The following is a 25361-nucleotide window of genomic DNA, read 5'->3' as shown; positions in this document are numbered from 1 at the left end:
GGTAGTTTGAGATATGTCATTGGAATGCTTTGTCTGCTCCTATAGCAGAACATAAACCCTCTTGGTCAGTTCTTGGAATTTTTTTCCCTTGAGGGCAACCACATTGGCTACTTTATCCCTCTACAACAAACACAATGACTCAAAAACATAACAGTAGAACTGGCCACAGAGCCACCATTTGTTTTTAATTTCACATTATTATAGTATGACTATTGCAATATTAGCAGAAATAACATGTCTTAAATATTCCAATATTTTATTTTATTTTATTAAAGGTAGTTAATTAGAGCACATTTAATTTTTAGCATACAGAGCTTTTCCAGAAAGCAAGCCAGGCAAATTTTAAAATAAAATCCAGTTTTTGATTATGTGATCATTCAGTGCAGTCTTAGGAAGATGGCCTTACAAGTCTGTGTTAAATTCTGGAGGCTGGCCGTGGAGTGTGATGGGAAATTAAGAACAGGAAAGGACAATTTGTTTCAACACATAGATGCCTGCCCACACAATTTTCATTTCATGGTTCCAACTTGCATTATTTACAGTACAATCCTATACAACAGTATAGGTACAGTACAGTCCTATTCAACAGCAAGACCCAGTGTGTTCAGGTAAGTGTCCACAGAACTATAACTTTAATTGTCTTGAATAATTTTATGTTTGAAGTTTCATAGTACTAGAGACACACAAGAATGGTTAGTGTGTATTCTGCACTTACTTCTTAATATTCTTACTCTGATATAGGTTTTCCACTTGCTAAATGTACAGATTAAGCCTACAGACATGTGAGCTTACACCCATGATTGTTTTGAAAAAGCAATGAATTTGTCTCTTCATTTTGCTGTTTCACCACTATCTATTGAAATGTATTTCAATAGATTTTTGAAACGAAAGCTAATCATCTCGGTATTCTAGTCTTTATTGGTTGACTTGATAAATATAGTTCCTCAATAACTGTATGTGTGCTATGGGCGCTGATTTGTCCACATTTGTCCTGCAGTGCTGGGGCTTAAGTGACAAACTTGGCTTTCTCCCTTATTTGGCATCCAAATTACATTGTAATGAAATTCAAGAGCCAGCTTGATTATTTTCTTTGTGAAGAAAATGAAATTGGGGTGGGGAGTGGAGTGGAGTGGAGAAGATGAGGTGGTGACACCAAAAATCAAAGCACAGATTTAAAGATATATACTACACAGGTCTCTGAGAAAGAGACAGTAAATATATAAGTTCACAGCTCTGTCATCCTGACCTCTCTGTCTCAGTGGCTATGCCTATAGCAAAAATGTAGCATCTTCAATTTTATGTGACACACATATCACTTCCTGCTTTTCCCACCTTTCTTTCTTCCATGTGTTTTGGACCTGGCCGTTTTACAATAATTTCAGTGCTATGCCAAACAGAATTATGAGGCTTGTTGGAAGGCAATATTTTTGCACTCCCATTAGATAAATAAGGAGTAACTTTTATCTCTAGTAAACTCAACTCAAACTCTACCCTACTCCTGCGCCTCCTGATAGCGGCTTTAGTTTGTCTCTCAACTGGGGTGGACTTTGGTCTTTCAAATTTTCAGTAGCGCCCTGTGCGAGGCCAAAATTCAGCACCCCCCTGCCTCTTGCCTTCCATTCTTAATTCACTACACCATAGTTGTGATGCCCTGCAGCATCCCCTAGGCTTGGTGTCCAGTATGGTGGAACTGGTTGCACTGTCTTAAATCCACCTCTGATATAAATTTTTAACATGGCATCGTACATACCCAGTAGTGAATCTTTCAAATCAGCACCAAATATGAAAATGCCCAGTAGTAAAATTTGAACTGGGTAACTGTTTAGGGTGATGAAAAGAGGGACTGTGGTTATTAACATAACTATATAAATGGATCACATTACAAGGTGTTGGGTTTTTGGGGTGTACTTCTTTATCATCGGTTTAATGCCTTGTGAAGTTTTCTGAAATATTTGCTTTAAAAGAAGACAAGCTTGAAACCTTCAACTTTCATTCCTTTAAAAAAATGCTGACATTCTTTATAAATTCTACTATTATGTCAGTAGCTTTTTGGTTTGAAAATTTTGAAATAGAAATAATTGTTCCTACCAGATTGAACACACTTAACATTATGGATGGTTGACTCTTTAATATAACGTATGTGTTACACAAGCATTATTAATTGAATGATGTTGATGAAAATGTGACATGGAACAAGTTTTCCTTTCCTCTTTCATGTGCTTTATGTTATTGGATCCAAAAAAGGATACTTTCCATAGCTAAGTTTTTTATTGTGGGATAACTTTCTCTGAACCAAGTTTCAAGCTTGGAATATTGGGTCATCTTTCCCCCTTTCCACAGTCCTACAAAACTCATCTTGGGTAGATCTGCCACATTTCAAATCTTCCTAGAATGACCATGTGCCCTACTTCTCAGATTATAGTCTTCTGCTTAAAGTCATCCTCCATTTGAAGGGCGTTCTACTTCATTCCTGGTTTAAAGTTAAAGAACCATAAGGAAAGAAAACAGGGAGGGCTTTATAAGTTGCTGTCCATCAACAGTTAGCACCTGGACAGCAGTTTGCGCAGACACACAGGTTACCATCTTGTTCCCCACCATGGTGAAATATATTGTGTTTCTATTTAATTATAATAATTGTTTCTAAATTTGCGACAGTACATTTCAATTAGCAGGTGCACATTATTTAAATCTCTGTCCCGTTTTGTCCTCTTTTTTGCGATGCATTTCCTGGGTTTGGGTACATAAGCCATCACCCTTAATATCCCTGACTTTTGACTGAAGTTCCATCAGGATAGTTAAGCTGTTAATATTTTACACTGTACATCAGAGAGGAGAGGTGGTGTATAATGTACACATGTATATAGATGTAGCCCATCCAAGTAATAATGTTGGGCTTCTTTAATTGAAAAGTGAACTTAGTGATTTCCTTCAATGTTTAAATTACATGGCATAGTTCATAGAAAGCAGTCCATTTTGTATGTCGTCTTCGCTGAAGAGTCTGCCCCTTTTACCCACATATTCTCAACATGGTGACTCAACATAGTCATTCTCCAGCCCACGTCGGAAGCGAGCAGTCAGGGTACGACTGATAACGATGACTCTGGGTGCCATGCAGTCCTCCCGTCGGTGAAGGATGTTCCATATGAGAATGGCAGCAGCCAGTGTGGCCAGAAGACAAGCCCCAATGTTCAGGTAGCAAGACCAGGACAGGCTGGTATAGGGTCCAATACGATAGAAGGTCACCAACCCAATGACCAGAACGAAACCTGAAAGAAACGTACAAAATAGAATGCCATATGTGAGTAATGTATCTAGACATTCTAGAAAAATCACTTGTTGCGAAAGAACTTTGTATCTTGCCCAGTAGTGTGCATCTGATAGTGGTTCATGTGTGCAAAAGTGTGCATGCACAAACATATATCTCCAGATTTTGGCACTAGAGTAGTTAAATATCACTCATGTTTTAATCACAAGAAGACCCATTGAAATTAGTGAGCATGAATAAGTTAGGCCCATTAATTTTGATAGGTGTACTCTGAGTAAAACTTGGCATTGAATACCACTCAATGTAAATTTTCTGTTTAATTCTAGGAAGCCAAGGGACACCTAAAACTTTGGAACCAAGGTTACATAAATGAGTAGGAAAAGGAGACTGGAAACCAGTTTGACTCTGTGCATTTCTAGATGCACAAAGGAAATCCATTCAACCAGTTTCGCTTTCTCTGAGCCTTTAGCACATACTGTACCGGTCACTGGTTTTCAAATGAAATCTTGTTTTTAAATTTAAAAGCTGTGTTCTGAGTTTTGCCTCTGTTACTGAGCTAGCACCAGTTGTGGCCTTTATCATAGAATTGTAGGATTGGAAGGGACCCTGAGAATCACCTTGCCCAGCCCCCTCCAATGCAGAAATATGCAGCTGTCCCATATGGGGATCAAACCTGCAACCTTTGCATTACCAGCACCACACTCTAACCAACTGAGCTATTACTCTAATTTATTTATTTCCATTTTATACTCTGCCATTCCTTCCAGCGGGAATGCATAGTAGTTGCCACATCACAGCAATACAAAAAAGGCAATAATAAGAACCCCACTTAAAGTACCAATAAAATGTACATAACTGCCATAAGAAATCAGCAGCAAGGTCAGCAGGATTTTCTTTGCACTCCAAAGCCTGGCATTTCCCCACTCATACTAAATACCGTGCCTTGGCTACTCAGAAAATCTAATGTTCCCCTATTGAAAACTCACATATCCAGGATGTCCCATACATATTGGCAAACAATCGTGTAGAAAGGTCCTCAAAGTCTAAGCTCAGCTATGCAGGTTTTTAAAACCAATGGACAGTACTGGGTCCAATTAATACAAGCAGTCACCTGTATGAGTTACCTCTTTTGATGTGTGGACCCATCTCTACTTAGTAGATTGATTGTGCAGGCTGTCTTGGTGTTTCGTGTTGCACATAAATTTAAACAATGTCAGTGCAGCTGATCCTCTCTAGGAAACTGTTCTTACAGAGTTAAAAATCGCCTGAGTCACAGAAAGAGCCATTCACACCAGTGGCTTTCCATATGGAGTTGGCTCTATGTGGTACTAGTTCAAGAGGCCATGAACAAGGATTCACATGCTTTCAATGAAGAGTTATATAAACACGGATATTGTGAAGAAGGAAAATAATTTTTTCCTCTGGGAAATTCCTTTATCTAGGAATCTCCTGTGAAATGGTAGGAAAACATCTAATCTTAAAGCGCAACAGTATTTTGCCTTTCTGCAGCACATTATCCCACTGCTCTTGAAGATCTTTATGAACACAAAGAATCCCACTGCGGCTTCCCGCTTCATATGTATCCTAAATATCCGGTTATTCATAGTTTCAGAGATGAGGAAGCTGAGGTGAGGAGACTTGTCTAGCCATGCAGGAAATCTGTCATGGGGTCAGCAGTAGAACCCAGAACATCTGACCCCAAGATGTTGTGTATGCAGTCGCAAAACCTCCTTCCCTTTAAGGCAGTGCCCTATTTCTTGATGAACCTCACTGCAGCATTCTAGTTTCTCTTTCCCTCCTCCACCCTTGCAGGTCTAGTTATTAACTTTTGATGGAAGTAATTTATAGATCTAATTAGCCTGACAAGAACAATATACAAAGAGGCAAATGTGTCTCACATAATAGGAAAAAAATCAGCTTCCCTTACTCCCATAAACACTTCCTTAACCACCACCATAACAGAAGGAATTCACATAGACAAAAGGGCCCCTTTGCAAAGGGAGACTAGAATAAACAAAGGCCCGTAAACAGACATAAAGATCTGCAGATACCATTTCCGTTAGGTTTGTGGGCAAGGACAGGTCAGACATGAAGAAGGTGATCTCTCTCTGCTTTGCTTGCACATCTCTTACAATATGACCATTGTATGCAACTGCATCCTAAAAAATGGCTACAAGGGAACTTGATGATTTGTTTTCTTCAATAGTGAGTCTTCTAAAGGAGTCAGCAACTAGAGGCCCTTCAGCTAAATTCAGTACCCTGAAGATACCAGCTGCTTCTCCCCTGGAGGCAAGAAAACTGATTAGAGGATGTGGCAATTATGCTATAAGGACTTGGTGGTGTTGTAAATAAAAATATGCCCTTTTCCCTTATGGGGTATCCAAGAACCCATATAGAGTCCTTACATAGGTTCCCTATTGGTAGGAGAAAATAACAGAGGCCAACCAGAGAATATTGAGAAGCAAAGCAGCTAGTAAGCTTGATCTTTATTGATCTGTTGCAACAGGGTACTCCCCTCACACGCAGGAGAGGAAGAGGACCCCCCAGAATTGCTGTGCCAGAGCTTATAAAGACTTTTGAAAATCCCATTCTCTAGATCAGGACCACCCCCAGAAACATTATGCATACATCACAGGAATTTAAATGTTGTTTTTCTCCTCTCACCTCTACTATCTCCTGTCTGGCAAGTTACTTGATTGGATTGTCTGGGGTGCTTGGCCATTCTTTTGTGGTGTTAAAATACTTATTTCCTGGGCCAGGTCACACCTTATTCAAACAGACATATCTTGTGAGGAAAGAGACAATGGGGAGGCTTTTAAGACATATCTTGTGAGGAAAGATTTGGTCAGTTTAGGAATCAAAATGGTTCCAGGTTGGTCTTCCTGTGTTGATCTATGTATGTGCAGTTATGAACATTACCATATATCTAATACCATAAAATTCCTATCACATTGGCACTTGGCTTTGGAGAACGGGGTGGTAGCTTATCCCCATCCTTCATTCACTTCTCAGATTAGTCCACCTGTAAATTGAGTTGCTCACCAATACATTCTTGGGTTTGAATATGACAGCTGAATATGACTAGAACTAGATTTCCACGTGCAAACTTGCTGAGTTTCAGTGCCATCCAGTACAAATTATCCTTTCACGAAAGATCCAAAAAATGCATTGTGTTATATTTTTATAGAGCCTTGTAAAAATCATTTAAGCCTTTCTGGTTTTGTTTAGTAAATATTTGGAAGACACTGGCTTGGGATTAATGTCTGCAAAGGCCAGCAAGAAATAAAGGGATGGTTCTGAGGAGTAGCAGGTTCCCACCCAGCTCCATCGTTCATTCACAGTTACCAAGTTTCTGTATAGTATGGGTTAAATCCTTTGGATCTAATGTCCTTTACAGTGCCTTTTGCTCCCTCAGACTAGTTTTTCTGGAAATGCTCTTGCAGAAACAACAATTTTTGTGTGCTGTCCTGTGTACTTCAAAAATGGAACACAGGAAGTTGTGTTATACAGAGTCAGACCACTAATCCAATCCATCTATCTCAGTATTACTGGGGGAATGAGTCTGTGACCTTCTACATGTGAAATAGATGCTCTGCCTCAGAGCTATAGCCCTTCCTCACATTTTCACATACTCTTCCCTGGGGGATGTCATTGTAGGGCACTTGCAGCACAGTCCTACATATGTCCACTCAGAAATAAGTCCCACTAAGTTTTTTTGGTTTAATCCCAGGAAACTGGGTATTGGATTGCAGCCGTAATGCAGACTAACTCAAGATATGAACCAAATTAAAGCACAGAACTTGGAGAATTTCAATAAAGTAGTATTTTTGCTACTTTGCTTTTTAAAAAATTACAGGGACTTGTAAAAAAGGACAAAGCAGGAACAAGCATAGGCTGGCTGTTAGTGGTATCTAGGTGTTGCTTAAAGTGCTGTCATATAACAGGCAACTTACAGCTCAACTGCCACAATTTTGGCTTCAATTGGTGTGTATGATTCTACTGACTTGAAGCAAAACATGAGAGTTTTGTTAAAATGATGACTGGAGTTGAAGGAGGTAATAATAAGAAAGAGAAGCCCAGAACATCAGCAATGTCTCAGACCCTCCAAGTGTCCCTATTTTCCAGGGACGTCCCTGATTTAGAGGAGCCGTCCCATTTTCTGATTTGATCCAGGAATGTCACACTTTTCCTTAGGATGTCCCTATTTTCATTGGAGAAATGGTGGAGGGTATAGAGTTATCCAACCCCCGAGCCATCTGAAGGCAATCCTATAAAGGGAAGGGGTATTTTATGTTTAATGTTTTATTATATTTTTATATATGTTGGAAGCTGCTCAGAGTGACTGGGGCAACCCAGTAAGATGTGTGAGTTATAAATAGTAAAATTATCATTATGAAATGGGATGTCTCTATTTTCATTGAAGAAATGTTGGAGGGTATGGTGTCTGATATTGGCTTGGCCCAGGGTTGAGATACAAAGATGATGTGTGAGAATGGCTAGTCTTGATTGACTCCTTAGTTCAAGAAATGTCCACCTATTGGCAATTCATCAGCAAGCATGAACCCTTGTACTTCTCTCTCCTAGTCAACTGACATAATGGTGCAGGGATTAGAGAACTGGTTGTAGATTTCTATAGGCCTTCCTCTGAAACCTGGAATTACTGGTCCTCTCCAACCCTACGTTTCTGTATCTAAATGTAGAACAAATAGACATAATCTTTGCTATGATCTTTAAGTAATTTGGTGATGAATGATTTCTAGAGATGCAGCAATCATGCAGCAATTCAAGCATATCGGTATTATAGTGTGAAGGCACAGCTATACTGCACTTATATCTTCAGTAAGCAAAGTGGAGTACCTTCAGATATATAGATAGTAAAGTGGCCTATGTTTGCCTTTTCAAAAAGCAGTATGCTGTACAAATGTTATCAGAGGTAACGTGCGGCGGCAACAGGGCTAGGCTGTGTTTATTTCACTGGCCAAAGCCCAGTCTCCTTTTCCTGACCTAAGCTGTGTTGCAGGAATTAGGGGAAATAAAATGCAAAAGAAATGAGCCTCAAATGTCTCAAGATGCTGAAGCAGAGGTATGTGATGAAGTGCTCAGATACAATTCTGTAAAAAGAGTTCTAACTCCAAGTGAACAGATCGAGCGGGGGGCTCGTTTCCACCAGTCGTCAGGAGTTTGGTTAAGCACGTGTCAGGTTTTATCAGCAGAGGAAAAGTGGCAGAAATGATTATTTTTATTAGTTTCTTTGTATACCATATAAAAGTGACTGTAGTTTGTGCATTACTGTCCTATGTGTTTGTGTGAGACGCATATGTAAGTGTGAAAACTGTCATGGTACAGAAAATGACAGAATTGTCCATCTCTAATGAAAATCCTGTGTTCTATTTCTGTCCCCCCCCCATCACTTTCATCCTAGCCCATTCCCACCCTTGCTATATAAGCCACTAAAGTTTGGCCTGATGTAAGCCAGCACTCTGCAAGTTCTTCATCTTTTATGTAAGGGACTAATTATTCATCACAGAAAGCTACTAAACTTCCTTGTGTTGCTCAAAATAAAACCACTTGTGTTAGCAAGGCTGTTTCCCTTCACAGGACCTTTGCTTGAACTCTAACTCTCAACAGCAGTGAATGAATGACACACCACCCTTTTCTTCTCTTCAGATTTCATGGCAAGTCCCAGGCAGGTGGGGAAGCTCTAAAAATTACTTATGTCACCAGAATATTTTAAAGTGATGCATATAGGTTCAGTTTGGCATGCCAAAACTGTTCTAGACAAACATCGAGGTTAAGAAACAGGTAGGGCTGCCGACTGTGACTGATGGGACAGCAACAAAATTTGAGGGTCACAGGTTCCCCATCCCACAGCTGCCATCCATTGGGTTCTAGAAGCTCAAATGGAGAGCACAAAAGTGATAGCTACCTCATTTCTCCTCTATCCCCCTTATTCAGAGCGTGTGTGTGACTCTGAACACAGAGATCCCATTTAAATATTAGCCATGATAACTTATGGAATGCACGTCCATAAGACATCGTAGTCAACAGTTTTGATGATTTTAAAAGGGGATTAGATAAATTAATGGAGGCCAGCAGTAGCCATAAGCTCCCTTTTTTCACAATCTAGTTTCCAGGATGGAATTCTAGGAATTAATTTATATCTGAAACTTTGATGATGTCACTTCTGAACCAGCATTGTGGACTTGACCTGTGTCTGGGCCAACAGCACCAACTCCCACCTGTCCAAAACATCAGGGGGCAGGGGAAGCAAAGCATGGAGCCAAACGTGGCATGGATTCAGTGGCCAGGTCCTCCTCCTCCTGCCACGGAGGGGAAGGAGGAGGAGCTGTTGGCCATTGAAGCCGCATTGCTGCTACGTTTAGCTCTGCCTGACGTGATGTCGTGTACAACGTCAGTTGCCCCCTCAGACTTCCTCATAAGTTGGCCCCTGTGGCCTGGGCTTACATGTGATCCTTCTCCTGCTGAGCTTCATTTCCAACAACATCATTGGAGCAGCTGGGAGAACCTAGAGGGGGAGACACCTAAAGCAACGTCTTCTTTTGAATCGCTGCTGTCCTAAGAATAATCCAGCTGGCAATTTTGCATCTGACCACCTGTTCTTCCATTCTTGGGTAAAATCAAGCTTTTGAAACACCCCTTCTAAAGACTCTCAGCAGGATAAAATGTCTGCTGGAGGAAAGTTTGAAGAATACAGAATCACTTATAAAAAAAGTCCTACAGTGGCCAATCAATCTGTGCATATTTATTGTGTGGAAAACCTACTACGTTTTTGTCCCACTGTTCAGTAAAAATTGTCCATTATTTGTTTTGTGTTTTGGTGTCTCCAAAAGAGTTAATTGGCGAAAACGAGTCAGCATTAAGTGGGGGTGGAGGGTGCCTTTCTACTGGGAAAGGAAATAGATAATGGATTTGTTAAGAAGAATCCTGCAGGGGATGGTGTCAATGGTTGGGCAGGCAAAGTAGGAAGGGGAACGTTGCTCTGTGAACTTACATTTTGGATCAGAATAATGAGCTTCCTGTTTGAATCATTCTGGCAGAAAGCCAACTTCAGTTTCAAAGCTTATCTTCATTTGTTTCTACAGAGTTGTGCTTGTGTTAAATAATAAAATGATATCATGGTATAACATAAGGATTGAAAATGAGAGCCAGTGTGCTGGATGAGGACCTGAGGGCCAGGGTTCAAATCCTAATACAGTCCGACCTTGAGCCAATCTCACCTACCTTACCAGATTGTTGTAAGGGTAAAACGGGGAGGGGGAGAACCATATATGCCACCTTGAGCTCCTTGGAAGAAAAGTGGAATAGAAATAAATACATGTTGCCAGCAGGTCCATCCTGGCAACCTTGCCTCAAGCAGAATCCCTTTTCTCCTTGCAACACAGTATTGTCTTACTCAGGCTTCCTCAACCTTGGCCCTCCAGATGTTTTTTTGGCCTACAACTCCCATGACCCCTAGCTAGCAGGACCAGTGGTCAGGGATGCTGGGAATTGTAGTCTCAAAACATCTGGAGGGCTGAGGTTGAGGAAGCCTGGTCTTACTTATTTGGCTAGCTATATAATGATTAGCTCTGCTCAATACAAACTCTTCAGAATGGAAACCTCACTTGACCTTGGACTCTGTACACATTACTGGCTTAAAACACATTTAAGTCATTCTTTTCCCCCCTGGTTTGGGGAAAAACACATCAAAACATATTTTTTATAATGAAGCCTTCTTCCACTGTAGCTTGATTATTCAAGAAACACATACAAAATATAAGAAGTGCCATGCTGGATCAGACCAGTGGCCCATCTAATCTGATACCCTGCTTTCCACAGTGGCCAGCTAGATGCGTATGGGAACCCCACAAGCAGAATATAAAGACAACAGCCCTCTCTTGCTGAGGTTCCTAAACCACTACCTGTCCTTGATTTCTCACCATTTATCTTCACTGAATGACCCTGACCAGGGTAGGGGGTGCATTTTGAGAGAGGGAGAAAAAACTTCTTTCTTGGTCTACTTTCTCCTGGCCATGTATATGCTTATGTTAATCGAAACAGCTGGGGGGGGTGTTGTATGTGTATCTCTTTTATGGATATAAATGTGTTTCTGCATACATATGACCCCGACTCCTGCCCCCCTCCCATTTAATTTTTCAAAGTTTCATTTAATTGCAAAACTGCTTGGGGGAGGGAATTGGAAGGATGTTTGCTGATAGGCGACTATTTGAGTGGTGTGAGGCTGACTTCTTCAAATTTCCTGAACATTTTTAATAAAGCAAGGCTGATTGTACATGGTAGCAGAATTTGCAGGGGCTTTTCACTTATTAACAAGTGTAAAAGGCAACGCTTGTCTACTTGAAGAACATAGAAGCTATTCAGAATTCTGTCTCTATAAAGAAAAGCCTCTAAAGTAAAATGTATGAGCTTTTACTCAAAACCCTCTGTGCACAAAACTGCTTCCATTTTCACCACAGTGCTTTTCCAAAGCAAACAATTCTTTCCTGTAAGGTGTGAGGCTGCACAGTTCTGGAACTGTGTGTGAATCCATGTGCAGCCGCCAGAGCAATACCACTTCCTCTACTCTTTCCTTCCTCTCTGCTTCCTAAGGTTGTATTTTGTTAGATTTTTTAAAAAAGAAAAAAGAAAAAAGGATGCACTTCTATCAAGGACACACGCAGGTGGCTGAAGTAAAAATGATGCAGGGCTAGGAGCCATCGTAAGCGTCAGTGTGGTGAGTGTTGACGAGTGTCTGTGTGCTTGCCAAGGTCATTATTATGTTTGGGGTATTTGAGGTATGACTGAAATACTCAACTCTCTCTGAAGTGTGACTTCTCTTCAGTGTGATGATTGGGAAACTGCTGTATGGTTTGCAGACTATGAAGACAGGATGAAAATAAGATAGTGGCTTGGATTTTGTGTAGTCTACACTGTTGGTCATGCCCTGACCTAAGGTGTACTGCTGCAGCGGCATTGACACAATTCCATCCTTTATTTTTGGTTTGGTTTCTTAAAGAAGACGGGTGACCAGATTTGAAGCCTCCTGTATCTTTTAATAGTTGTGTATAAAAGAATTTTAGCAGGCACACACCTGCGTGACATGCAACGCCTTCCAAAGTTCTCTCTTCTGTACAAGTACTAAAGGGTACAGGATGCATCTGGTCACCCTAAAGAAAGAAACAAGAAGTTGGTAACATGCATGGTGGGGGTTTTTTTAGTTTTGTTTTTAAAAAGTGGGTCCCAATGTTTCAAATTGTAGTTCAGTGTTGGTGCTGTGTCTGAAGAAGCTTTGAGATTATTGCTTTATGTGAACATTTTTCTCAAGCCTTTTATGGGAGTGTACCCTGCTTCTCTTCCCATTCAGTGTGGCATCAATAAGGACACAATCTATCAGAGAAGACCTACCATTTGTGTGTTCATTCATAAAACTTGCCCTAAAATGTACGTATTTATTTTTATGTATACAGTCATACCTCATGTTGCATCCGCTTCAGGTTACATGTTTTCATGTTGCGTCCCAAGGCAAACTAGAAGTACCAGAACAGGTTACTTCCGGGTTACGCCGCTCGCGCATGCGCAGATGCGGCGCTTCGGCTTGCGTCAGTTCCATGTTACGGACAGGCCTCCGAAGCGGATCCCATCCATAACACGAGGTTCCACCATAGTCTGCTTTCACGATCAAGATTTTCATAGAATTTTTGACAAGGCTAGTATGGAAGAGGGCAAGCTGTATGAATGGGAAGCAGAAATAGCTTCCTATGTTCCAGAATACAGTTTGGTCATAGGCACATAGGAAGCTATCGGATACTGACTTTGACCATTGATCCATCTAACTCAGTAAATTGGCAGCAGAGCTCCAGGATTTCAGGCAGCGGTCTCTCATGAGATGTCCAAGACTCCTCTATTACTCAACTACAGCACTTCCCCTATCCAGATATTCTTCTTATTTCCAGCCCACGGGTACTGTTTCATGATTTGGGGGTGGATGGGGAATTTGGTGGATGCAAACAAGAGTCAAAGTAAATCAAAGGATTACACTTTGATATATTTAAGTTTAAATGGCAAAAGCAATAACATTTAAGAGTATTTTTGTGATTACTTTATATAATGCATAATATAGGTGCCCCTGAGGAATAATCACACTCCCTCTCTGTCAGTCCTCCCTGAATGGCATCAAAATTACCATAAAGGTAAAGGTGACCCCTGACCATGAGGTCCAGTCGTGACTGACTCTGGGGTTGCAGCGCTCATCTCGCTTTATTGGCCAAGGGAGCCAGCGTACAGCTTCTGGGTCATGTGGCCAGCATGACTAAGCCGCTTCTAGCGAACCAGAGCAGTGCACGGAAACGCCATTTACCTTCCTGCCAGAGCGGTACCTATTTATCTACTTGCACTTTGACGTGCTTTCAAACTGCGAAGCTGGCAGGAGCTGGGACCGAACAACGGGAGCTCACCCCATTGTGGGGATTCGAACCGCCGACCTTCTGAGTGGCAAGTCCTAGGCTCTGTGGTTTAACCCACAGTGCTACCCGCATCCCTATAAAATTACCATAGAGTGGAATAAAAAGAAAAAGCTAAAGCATGGAGAGCTGGGAATGGCTAATTCACAAAGGATCTTCCGAATTGTTGCTCCAGTTTTTCGCATGCAAATTGTTGGCCCTCCAAGCTAGAGATTATGATAGAAAATATTGAAGAATCAGTGGGGTGAGTTCCATGAAATACCAGCTTGGTGTCCAATAACAAAGATAAGCTAATGCTGTGAATAATATTGAAGCCTTCATAAATACTTATTTCTCAGAAGTCCATAACACTGTTTGCCTTTTAGACTGCATGCTATTTCAGACAGCCATCCCCTGTCAAAATAGAAATAGAAGTTGCAGACCAAGGCAGCACATATGCTTGTCTGTTGTGCATCATGGTGTATGGTACATTGAACAGTGTGGGCCAGACATGACTGTGGGCCTTATATTGCTTCCCTTAGATCAAGAGCAAGCTAATATGCTAACCCAGAAGTTTTAGTTCTGGATATTTAACTTAACAATTAAAGCTTTTGTTAAAATCCATTTAATCTAACCAGCATAAGGAACACATTAGTTTTTCCTCTGTTCAGTCAGGGAACTCTATCCTGCATATAGCCACTGTACAAACAAACCAAACCTCCAACATCTGTCCCATCTGAACAGAGAGAATGAATGCCAAGAGGCCGAATTTGAGATGAACAATACCAGAGGTTTCATCCCTCCTTTGCTCTGTATCCAAATGTGTTCTGCACCAGCAATTGTCAGCCAAATCGTCTGAATGTCTAGAATAATTTATTTTCAGTGCAGGCTTATGTTAAGCTAATGAGACTTTTAAAAGTATTTCATGTAACCTATTACAAGACTATTGTGGAAAGTCTTTTTTATTACTATTTTACAGTTTTTCTACTTGTAGCTTTCATCTTCTTTCTGCTATTGTTATAAATAACAAAATCAATTTCTTCCTGAATGGGAACATTTATTTATTTTTAAGCATCATGAATTGGTAGATAATATAGAAGCCCATCTAGTGGAGATTGGTGCGTCTGATGGCAGGCATTATGTTCCTCCTCTTTCCATCCTCTCATGGGACAAATTGCATCATCTTTGGAAAACAGAGGCATTGGAGTAGTGCAGTTTGATATTCCCAACTCTATTGGCTGCCAAATTGTGCTTTTCACACCTTGAGCTCAAGAATCAAAATTGCATCGCTTGTTTGAGTCTGTCTTAGCAGCATTGCATTGAACATTCTGATTCTGGCTTCTCTCTCTCTCCTTTTCCCTCCCAGTACTGAGGATTTCAAGGTTCAGCTTGCATAACAGGTAACAGCAGGCATTTCCTTCTCCTGTGCCGGGATATCCTGGCGCCCTTCAGTCTCTCTCTGACTGTGTTTAAAACAGACTGTAGCACAGAGGGGGAAAGCAGCCTAATCTAAAATTAGCAGCCTTGATAGAAGAAAGGCACACGGCTGTCCTCTGTACTGTTTGTCAATGAAACAACAAATCTAAACAGGGCCAGAATGCATTTCCTTTTCATGGAAAAAAAGGAGGGTAGTTTGGACAGCAGGAGGATGGAGCAATGGGGAAGAGAGCTTCAGGCTGCTTTTAAAAGGAGTGTGGGGGTTGAGGTTGGGGAATAGCTGAAAGGTTTCCAAGCAGTTTAACTTATGCAGAATAGTAGGCGGCTTGCACAGATTCAAATGTAACCTAAACCTCAGGGGTGGAATTTTGGATTTTGGATCTATCCTTTGCTGTCCTGTGTTTCCTGTATACAGTTTATGGTGTCTCCTGGCCCTCACCTTTCTCTGCCACTGCCTTGTCTTCTGTGCACCATTGTGCTAAGCATACTGTCCCATATAATTTACAAGCAGTCACCATTTTGATCACAGAAAAATGAATAGTATCACCATCACTGGCTGCCAATCATTTCCTGACACCAGCTCAAAGTGCTGGTTTTGAGGACCTGAGTATATTTAAGGACTGCCTTCTCCCCTACGAACTTTCACACTTAAATCTTCATTGTGCGCTCTTCTCTGTATCCTGCTGCTGGTTAAGATAGTTGAGAAGTTGCCTAGAGGCTGCCTAGTATAAGGTGGCTAACAGTTTTAATAATAATAATAATAATAATAATAATAATAATAATAATATGGCAGATAGCTACACAGAACAGGGTCTTCTTGGTGGTGGTACTCACTTTCTGGAATTGTTTGCCCTGTAATATCTAGTCATTTCCCTGCCTGCCTGCCACCAAATCAAGATGCTGTTATTTCAGCATAATTTGGACTTGGGCTGTAACTGAGTATCAGTTTGGCCCTTGGGGAAGGTTTAATTTTGGTTTTGCGGCTTCTCATTTTTTCACTTATGCTGTTGGGTTTCTTATTTGTTTAGTTGGTTGTAAGCCAGTTTGGAATGGACCAAATAAAGCTACTCACAAATCAAAACAATCTATAAATTATTATGTATATTTTTATCTACTTATATATTTTTATCTGATTGGTTTATGGTAAAATATTTTAGTAAATTAATTTAGGAAATGGCGACGATGCAGCACCCACCCAGCATTTTTATTCTGTTCCCCACTCCCCACTGATTTTTGTGATAGCAACAAAAAAGCCCAGCACTCTGATGGCAGTGTAAATTACCCCCTCATTCATCATATGATGAGCACAGGGTTTTCTTGATTTAATATATATCCTGCCTGTTAGGAAAGCTTTCCTTAGCATGTGGTTTACAAAATCAAATGAATGAAGCACCTACTTAAGACACAAACCACAATACAATCCAGAAATTATCCTGCTTTGCATGCAGAAGGTCCCAGGTTCAACCCCTGATATCTCAAGTTAAAAGGGCAAGATAGCATGTGATAGAAAAGGCTGAGACCCTGGAGAGTTGCTGCCAGTCTGACAGTAGTGGGCTAGATTGAAAGGAGAGTCTAACCTGGTATAAGGCAACTTTTTGTGTCCTTATAACATGCAAACGGTGCTTTTTCATTAAACACACACAAGTTCTGAAAAGGGTTGTACTCTGCTTGGAGAAAATGCTGCTACAATTGCGTTCTACTGCAGTTGGGAGGGGTCAGCAATTAAATTTTAAAATGCACACACACAGCATAGGTAACACTAGGCTGTAACCATTTGAAGTGGTTGAAGTGTGGAAGGAATGCCGGTAGAATTGTTAGAGGAAAAAGGAAAGGCATCTTTCGGTGTCTTAGATTTATTGTGGTATCCACTTTGGGGGACTAGAGCTCACCAGATGCATGATGTTTATTTTTGCTTTATAGACACACACATAGAAAAACAATTGTAAACAGCAGGGTGGAAAGGGTAAGAAATTGCAAGAGACAGCCCATATAATTTCTATGTAAAGGTTAAATAGATAAGAGAAAATCATAATGACAATTCATGAACACAGTAATTAGTAATAAACATTATCTTCCTATCTTTGTGTATCACTGATTTAACACCTATAGTGAGTGAGAAAAGCACCTTTTTCGTGAATCCTAAATGACTAGGGCCAACATCCAATGATGTTTTCCTCTTTTCACAATGGAAATGCACTTGGACAACAGGGCATCCAGTTTCTCTCCTCTCTCCTGCATGCCCCCAAAATCTGCTCTGGAGGGTCTGGTTGGTTGAGCTTACCTGGGGAAGCTGAGTAGATTGCATAACAACCCTCCTTAATCAACACAAATTTACACAAATTAAGTTTTTACTCAACTGATTAACATGATTCCCCATAGATCATACAGTTTTCAGGGACCATCTTGATTATATATCTCTGTTTTAAATTCAACTCCTCTACCAAATCATTAACGCAATGCTTTCAGACTAAGAAGTATTAAAGGAGAGATCTGAGCAAGAGTTAACGTGAAAAAGAGCTACATCCAACTCAAGGAGGGGGCTCACAAGTAGCTCTTAATGCAGAAATCCTAGCCTAGAGCTAGGATTTCCAGATGCCAAGAAAGAATCAGGATTGAGTTGGATTTGCCATGCTTGCACAGATCTGTGAGTTCTTAAAGTATTTTTACAAGTTCAGTGGCACTGTTTCGCAAGTTGGATGGCGGCAAACAGATTGAGATTGAATCCTGACAAGACAGAAGTACTGTTTCTGGGGGACAGGAGGCGGGCAGGTGTGGAGGATTCCCTGGTCCTGAATGGGGTAACTGTGCCCCTGAAGGACCAGGTGCGCAGCCTGGGAGTCATTTTGGACTCACAGCTGTCCATGGAAGCACAGGTTAAATCCGTGTCCAGGGCAGCTGTGTACCAGCTCCATCTGGTACGTAGGCTGAGACCCTATTTGCCCGCGGACTGCCTCGCCAGAGTGGTGCATGCTCTGGTTATCTCCCGCTTGGACTACTGCAATGCGCTCTACGTGGGGCTACCTTTGGAGGTGACCCGGAAACTACAACTAATCCAGAATGCAGCAGCCAGACTGGTGACTGGGAGCAGCCGCCGAGACCATATAACACCGGTCTTGAAAGACCTACATTGGCTCCCAGTACGTTTCCGAGCACAATTCAAAGTGTTGGTGCTGACCTTTAAAGCCCTAAACGGCCTCTGTCCAGTATACCTGAAGGAGCGTCTCCACCCCCATTGCTCTACCCGGACACTGAGGTCCAGCACCGAGAGCCTTCTGGTGGTTCCCTCACTGCGAGAAGCCAAGTTACAGGGAACCAGGCAGAGGGCCTTCTCGGTAGTGGCGCCCTCCCTGTGGAACGCCCTTCCACCAGATGTCAAAGAGAACAACAACTACCAGACTTTTAGAAGACATCTGAAGGCAGCCCTGTTTAGGGGAGCTTTTAATGTTTGATGTATCACAGTATTTTAATATTCTTTTGGAAGCCGCCCAGAGTGGCTGCGGAAACCCAGCCAGATGGGCGGGGTATAAATAATAAATTATTATTATTATTATTATTATTAAGTTCCTACTTGGTCTTTATAATGTGGGGTAGTGAGAAGATTTAGTGCAACTGGATTGAGTGCACAACCAATGCTATTTTTAAAAAGAAATGAACAAGAAGTCCACAAACAGGCTCAGGCACTGGGGTTGCGGTAGTGTTTTTGCTTTTCACAGATAATGTCATATACGGCACCAGCACTTGCTCAGCCATATTACAGAGCACTTGAAACAGCAATAGACATAGTGGGTGGGAGGGAGGATTTTGTGTAGGTTTGAGCCAAGGTACTTGTGAATTCAAGTTATATGGACTGAGTGTGCACAGGGAACAAAAGAGTATGGAACTGTGAACATTTTATTGTTAAATTTCACTCTAATAGTGATGTATGGAAGTGAGAGCTGGACCATAAAGAAGGCTGATCGCCGAAGAATTGATGCTTTTGAATTATGGTGCTGGAGGAGACTCTTGAGAGTCCCATGGACTGCAAGAAGATCAAACCTATCCATTCTGAAGGAAATCAGCCCTGAGCGCTCACTGGAAGGACAGATCGTGAAGCTGAGGCTCCAATACTTTGGCCACCTCATGAGAAGAGAAGACTCCCTGGAAAAGACCCTGATGTTGGGAAAGATGGAGGGCACAAGGAGAAGGGAACAACAGAGGATGAGATGGTTGGACAGTGTTTTCAAAGCTACCAGCATGATTTGACTAAACTGCGGGAGGCAGTGGAAGACAGAAGTGCCTGGTGTGCTCTGGTCCATGGGGTCACGAAGAGTCGGACACGACTAAATGACTAAACAACAACAAAAACTTGTGAATTCAAGTTATATGGACTGAGTGTGCACAGGAAATAAAAGAGTGTGGAACTGTGAACATTTTATTGTTAAATTTCACTCTAATAAGTTAGCACTTGAAAAAAAAAGAAATTACTTACTGGCAAGCTGAAACACCGCGGCTATGGCTTCTTCCCACCACTGGGTATCCTGGGAGATAATGGGCAGTTCTACCAATCCCAACACAAAGAGGAGCTGGCCAGCTGTCAGAGCCACTGTGGCAATCATGTTACAGGCTCGCATCATGTCAAACTGCACTGTGGGGAACAAAAGGCAAAAGGGCATTAGTTCATTAGCATGAATGTGAAAGGCTTGAGAAGCCAACCATTTCCAGTCCCTTCTGAAAAATCTTGTGTTCTCCCAGATTTCTTAACTCGTACTTCTTCGCAATTTAAGACAAAGAGATTAACATAAATATCACAAAAGTGTGTTGTTTTCAATCTCTCAGCTTCTCAAGTGGGCTGTGAGGATAAAGATGGGAAAGGGAGTCTGGTGTTCTGAGATCCTGTGGAAGATCAGGATTAAAACGCTACTCATTAATAAACAGACTCACTGACTGATGTAGTGTATAGGAATTTGCTAGAAAAACCACCACGCTTGATCTTTATGGATATCACCATGGATATTATGGTTGCTGTTGCCGTTATAATTATTATAGTGTTTTATACTTGACTTTTGTATTTACATTGTGCATTTATCTTTTATGCAAGTAGCTATATCCATGGTGGCTAGTTAAAAGGAAATACTTTACACTGGATTAGCATTTGCTGAAAAGGTCTACATTTTTTCCTTATTTTCTTTGCATTGGTAGATTTCCTGTTTTCATCCTTTTCCTTCCTCTCCCTCTAGGATTCATAAGCACCACTGTGTCAGCGCAACATCCTAGCTTCCTGCTGGTATGAGGTAGAATTTTCTTGCCGTACAAATGGCAGCACTTGAAGGGAAACCTTTCTAGAACCAAAATCAGAGTTTTGTTTTATAAAATGCTCCTGTACAGTGGAATTGTTGGTCAACCACTTAAACTAGAATTTTAAAGCATCCAAAATTTGTTTTTGTCAAACTGATTCCATATGTTTAAAAGGGACCACGTAGCAAATAATGGGAAATATCTCTGAGACTACGAATGGGGTAGAAATTCAGTTCAGTTTGCATTTAAAAGCGAACCTAACCAATTCACATTTTCTGAGATAATACATGAATAAAAATGTAGGCATTCTTCAAAAAATTGCACTTTTCTTTCCTTCCTTTTACAGTGCAGTTGTCCAGCCAAGTAATGTGTGTAAAAATGCATATACTAGGGTAAAGTGTGCATCAAAATTCATATAATAGTGAAAATAACATATAAAGATGTATTACAGGAGTGAAAAGTGCTTGCAAAATGGGCATAATAGAAATTTGCTGATGAATTTTCATGAGAACTTTTTTAAAATGCAAGTGATATGGACATGCAGAAAACGGAGCTTAATATTAGAAAAATGAGAAAATTATGAAATCAAACTTGACAGATTTGCCCTTTCCAACCCAACAACCTGGAGAGCTGCGAGCAGATAGAGTACGTAATATTGGCCTGGATGGACAATTTGTCTGACCTGAAGTGAATCAGTTTCCTGTGTTAACAATAAGAATGTGAGTAATCTTCCCTATGTATGAAGATATTATAATGCAGTGGGGGAACCCCTACCTTGCAGCAGAGACCTTTAACTAAAGTCTCTGCTATCTGCTCTGCACACAGATGAAACCAGCATGGGCTTCAGTTAGGGTGGGAATTTAATATATATATAGGCAAAATGGGCAAAACTTGTTTTAGAGGCTGGGAAGCTGATATAGATCTACATGTACATCTTAGGATGCAATGGGTTAGAAGGCTCTGCCATTTTTTCGGACCCTCACCTTTTAAAACCTTTCAAAAACCCTTACAATTATAAAAAAGCAATCAAGAGATGAGATTGTAAAAGCAGAAAAGAGCCAAAATTTATCCCTTCTAACTTAAAGGTTTACATGTATTTCTAGAAGTCAAAAACACTGCTTAGGAATGAGCTATATATTCTCAAGATGTGAAATATATTCTTTAAAGTGTAGTTCCACTTTGATTTGTAGTAGAGAAGTTCCTGAGTTTTCTAAAGATATTGTATCTGCATTTGAATAATAGAATCATAGAATTGCAGGAATTTCAACTAGATCGTACATGACAGATGGCCATCTCTTGGGAGTCTGTTCTGCTGTCAAACAGCTCTTACTATCAGAAAGTTCTTCTTGATCTTTAGTTGGAATCTCCTTTCTTGTAACTCAAATCCATTTGTTCAGATCCTACCCTCTGGAGCAGGAGAATTTTTTTTTTGCTTCATCCTCTAGCCTTTTAGATATCTGAAGATGGTTATCATATCTTCTCTCTTGTCCCAGACAATTGTTGTTATATTGTTATAGCTGCTACGTGTCTCTTGCAAACTTGCATGTTTACTCCTCATCTACATCTCTGTTATATAATATTTTTGCATTAAAGGTGGGTTGTTTTGCCCATTTATGATTTCCTTTTGGCATTGTTGCAACCTTTATAATAACCCTGAACTTAACAAACAGCATCCTTGTAACCATTGCAAACACTCTTTTTTCTTTTCTTTTATTGTGACTTTGTATAAGCTCTGCACAATCACCAGTGGCATTGCCAGTAATCATTAGCATCTCAACCTATTGTTCAGTGTTGTCACTCTGACAAAAGTATTTCAGGGGGCCCACCTTCTTGTTTTGGAATTTTTTAATCTGCTGTGCCTTCTACATTAAAAACTAATTGTTGATGGGTTCCCCATATGTCATGATACATTGTTGATAAGCCCCTGATTCCTCTTGCATCAACCATTTGGAAAAGTCTTCCTTTAAAATCCATGTCAGATCCCCTGACTCCCACATCAAGAAGCTCTGATACTAAGTGAGTGTCAAGGCGCCAATATCCCAATAACACACAGCTCTGTCTCTCCATTCCATCTGAATCAGAAGAGGCTGCAAAAGTGTTGGGTTGATGTCTGGCAGCAATGATTGAGTAGGGGCAATAAGCTGAGGCTAAAAAGACAGGTGCTGCAGGTGGGTGGTTTGGGAACTAGGTGAATGGCCTGACTGGGATTGCAGTGTCCTTGAAGGAACAGGCTCATATTATGAGAATATGGTACTTGTGGCTTGCCAGGTATAGCTGTCCTTGGACTTGGGTAGCCTGGCTCTGTTGTCTGTGCTCTAGAGACTTCCTTTCTGGACTACTTTATGTCTTCCCTGCTGCAGTGTGTTCAGGCCTTTCCATCTGTACTTCAAACCATCTTTCTGGGTCAGCCTACCACTCCCATCAAACAGCTCATATCCAGAAACTATGGTGTTGTTATTCAGAAGCAAGAGTAAGCCAGTAAGGTATACTTTCCCACTTTACTTCTTAGAAGATGCAGCTGTGCTTGGAGGAGTCACATCCACGACTTTTAAAAGCATGAGAATGCAGTATCAGAAGGGTAATACTTTTGTTTATTTTGAAAAGGAGACACTTGTAAGGCAAACTTCCAGGCATTGTTCCAGAGTCAGGACATCTCCTCTCTGAAATCCACATGATTAGTTCTCTTTCAACATCTTGTTCCTAACATTTCTCAAGATGCACTCTTGACAGGCTAGTTTAAGAAAACTCCATTGGATGCAGCCTAAAAAGTTGTGTCGTTGATGAATACATCTTTTTACACAACACTTACTGGTCTTCTATGGGGCTAGGCCAGGCCCCTGGCCACCCTTCACATCTGGTCTCATACAACTTTCTTCCTGGTCCAGCTCTGCACACAAATCATTGTGATGCTACAATTATTTCAGTGGGCCTACACTAAAAGCACCACCTAACTACTGGTAAGGCCAGAGGGCAAGGGGCCAAGATTTTTATTATTATTATTAAAGATTTTCTTGATTTACAAAAATGTGTGCAATGTCTCTCTCTCGTATTTACACCCCCCCCCCACATAACATTTTTACAAATCAGTTTCATTTGTTGAGACATTAGGAAGAAAAGGGGGAAAGAGGTGGAGGGGGGGGAAAGATGGGTGGGGGTGAGGTCGGGTGGCGATGTTTCTATTTTACTTACTATATGTAGGGTTTTGTGTCAGCGTTGCTTGTGCAGGTTCTTTGTTGTTCACTTGTGTTCCTTTGGTGGTGAGAGAGGTTGGGGTTGGCCTATGGTGTGGTTATTGATTTGTGGTTGGCTGTGGTGGTCTTTGTTTTGTTGACACTGATGCTATAAGGGGAAATTGTGTTGCTTCTTGCTTAGCTACCAAGGTAGGAGATAAGCTCAATAGACTGAAGAGTCTTCTGCTTGCCTCCTAATTAGGCTACCCATAATTTTAATTTAAGTGAGTGTATTCTCAGTTTAGAACACCTTAAGTTACACTGGCAATGTGGGAGCAGCTGCAGTATATGAGCTTTCTGTGCCACCAAGGGAGCATGGGACACCCCAGAACACGGAAGAGCCCATGTTGTGCCCAGCTTCGTCCCTCCCTGAACTGGTTTAGTTCAGAACAAACTTGTGGCCAGACACATGCGAAATTGATATGGACTGGAAACGGACAAATCACTCTATTTCCAGTTACAGAAAGCTGTGTGGCTTCCACCAGAAACAGCAGCCCTGCACTTCTTCTTCATAGTTCTCCCATAACTTGTGGTAACACTAGATAACATGATGCCACAGTGAAGTAGAGAACAGGGATCAGAAAAGTCTAGTGTCTTTGGTATTACTAGATGCTGCCAGAGGGGGAAGTGCATTATATATTTTGGGTGGCAGCCATGCATCTCCTGTAACATCTAGCTCTGATTCAAACCTGTACCTTGTACAGCAGATGTTTCTGTTTTTTAATTAGTTTTGTGCAGTCTGATCCTATGCATGTTTACTTGTAAGTAAACACCAGTGAATTTAACAGGACTTGCTTCCATGGAAATGTACATAGCGCTGCAGCCACCAAGTGGAAATCAATTAGGTCTAGTTGACAGTGCATTCAAGTTCCAAAACCATCTCAGATTTTCATTTCTATTATCCGGACTAGACCAAGGCAGGTACAGTTAATTTAATTTCCATACTTATGAACACAGGCTTTATTTGGTTATGCTAAATGATGTCCTCAGGGACATTAGTGCTCTGTAAATGCATAACAGTCAGATTAGACAATAGTATGTGATTTGCTGGTGTAATTACATAAAAATGATCTCATTTAGAAACCTCATTCTGCTTAGGATTTAAACATACATCTCTATCTTCTTGTTTGCTCTTTCAGTGGCTGAAATTATTTTAAAACTTGAAAACTGAACTGTGAATTATTTGCTGAAAGGTTGCTTTTGGATAGAGCTAGCTGGGATTTTTGGGATACTCTTCTGTTACTCTTTTCAGATAAAATTTGTTGAGCAAAATTTGTTTCTGACATAAATGTAGCATGATTGTCAACAGTCCTGACTGATTGCGCATGCCTCTCTCTTGGTCCCCCCCCCCCCCGAAGTTGAGCCTCTGTGATATGAATTGGAGAAGGCTAGATTTTTATGGCTTTCTATACCAGTGAGAAGTTGCCCTGGCAATCAAACATGTATCCAGTTTTTTACAGGGATAGATTGAGAGATTTGCTGAGTTTCAGGTCAGAATAGTTTGTTTGGAAAATAGTATTTCGGTTGCCTTTAAATGCTTGGCTAAAGCTGCACCAGGCAAGGAGCTTTGTGTTTTCAAAGGGAGATGGTATTTCTTATCTCTTTTCACAGAGAAGATTAAAAACCTTCTCCATGCAGGACAAGCAATGTGTTCTTAGATGAAAAAAGTGTGTGTGTGTGTGTGTGTGTGTGTGTGTGTGTGTGTGTGTGTTTTTT

General features: G+C 40.9%; 2 protein-coding genes and 1 long non-coding RNA gene across 5 annotated transcripts in view; 2 read left to right on the top strand and 1 right to left on the bottom strand.

Annotated features, from left to right (window-relative positions):
* The window catches only part of IFT140 (intraflagellar transport 140), an 87198-nt gene that overhangs the window by 29689 nt on the left and 32148 nt on the right, over positions 1 to 25361 (top strand). The gene's annotated exons all lie outside the window — the stretch shown is intronic.
* The window catches only part of TMEM204 (transmembrane protein 204), a 34278-nt gene continuing 9065 nt past the window's right edge, over positions 149 to 25361 (bottom strand). Inside the window, exons 2-3 of the mRNA XM_083412494.1 lie at positions 19610 to 19765; positions 149 to 3266 (exon numbers count right to left, since the gene is read on the bottom strand). Coding sequence (XP_083268620.1) covers positions 3022 to 3266; positions 19610 to 19765 — 401 coding nt within the window. The 3' untranslated portion in view covers positions 149 to 3021. The remainder of the gene's footprint in view (positions 3267 to 19609; positions 19766 to 25361) is intronic.
* On the top strand, positions 3044 to 3789 carry LOC310663999. The gene is made up of 2 exons (XR_014504728.1): positions 3044 to 3298; positions 3592 to 3789. It is a non-coding gene; the product is annotated as an uncharacterized lncRNA (long non-coding RNA).

The sequence above is a fragment of the Podarcis tiliguerta genome (genome assembly GCF_965153285.1).
Source record: "Podarcis tiliguerta genome assembly, chromosome: 14".
Lineage (NCBI taxonomy): Eukaryota > Metazoa > Chordata > Lepidosauria > Squamata > Lacertidae > Podarcis > Podarcis tiliguerta.
Note: the sequence above shows the minus strand (reverse complement) of the source record. Positions and strands in the feature narration are given on the sequence as shown.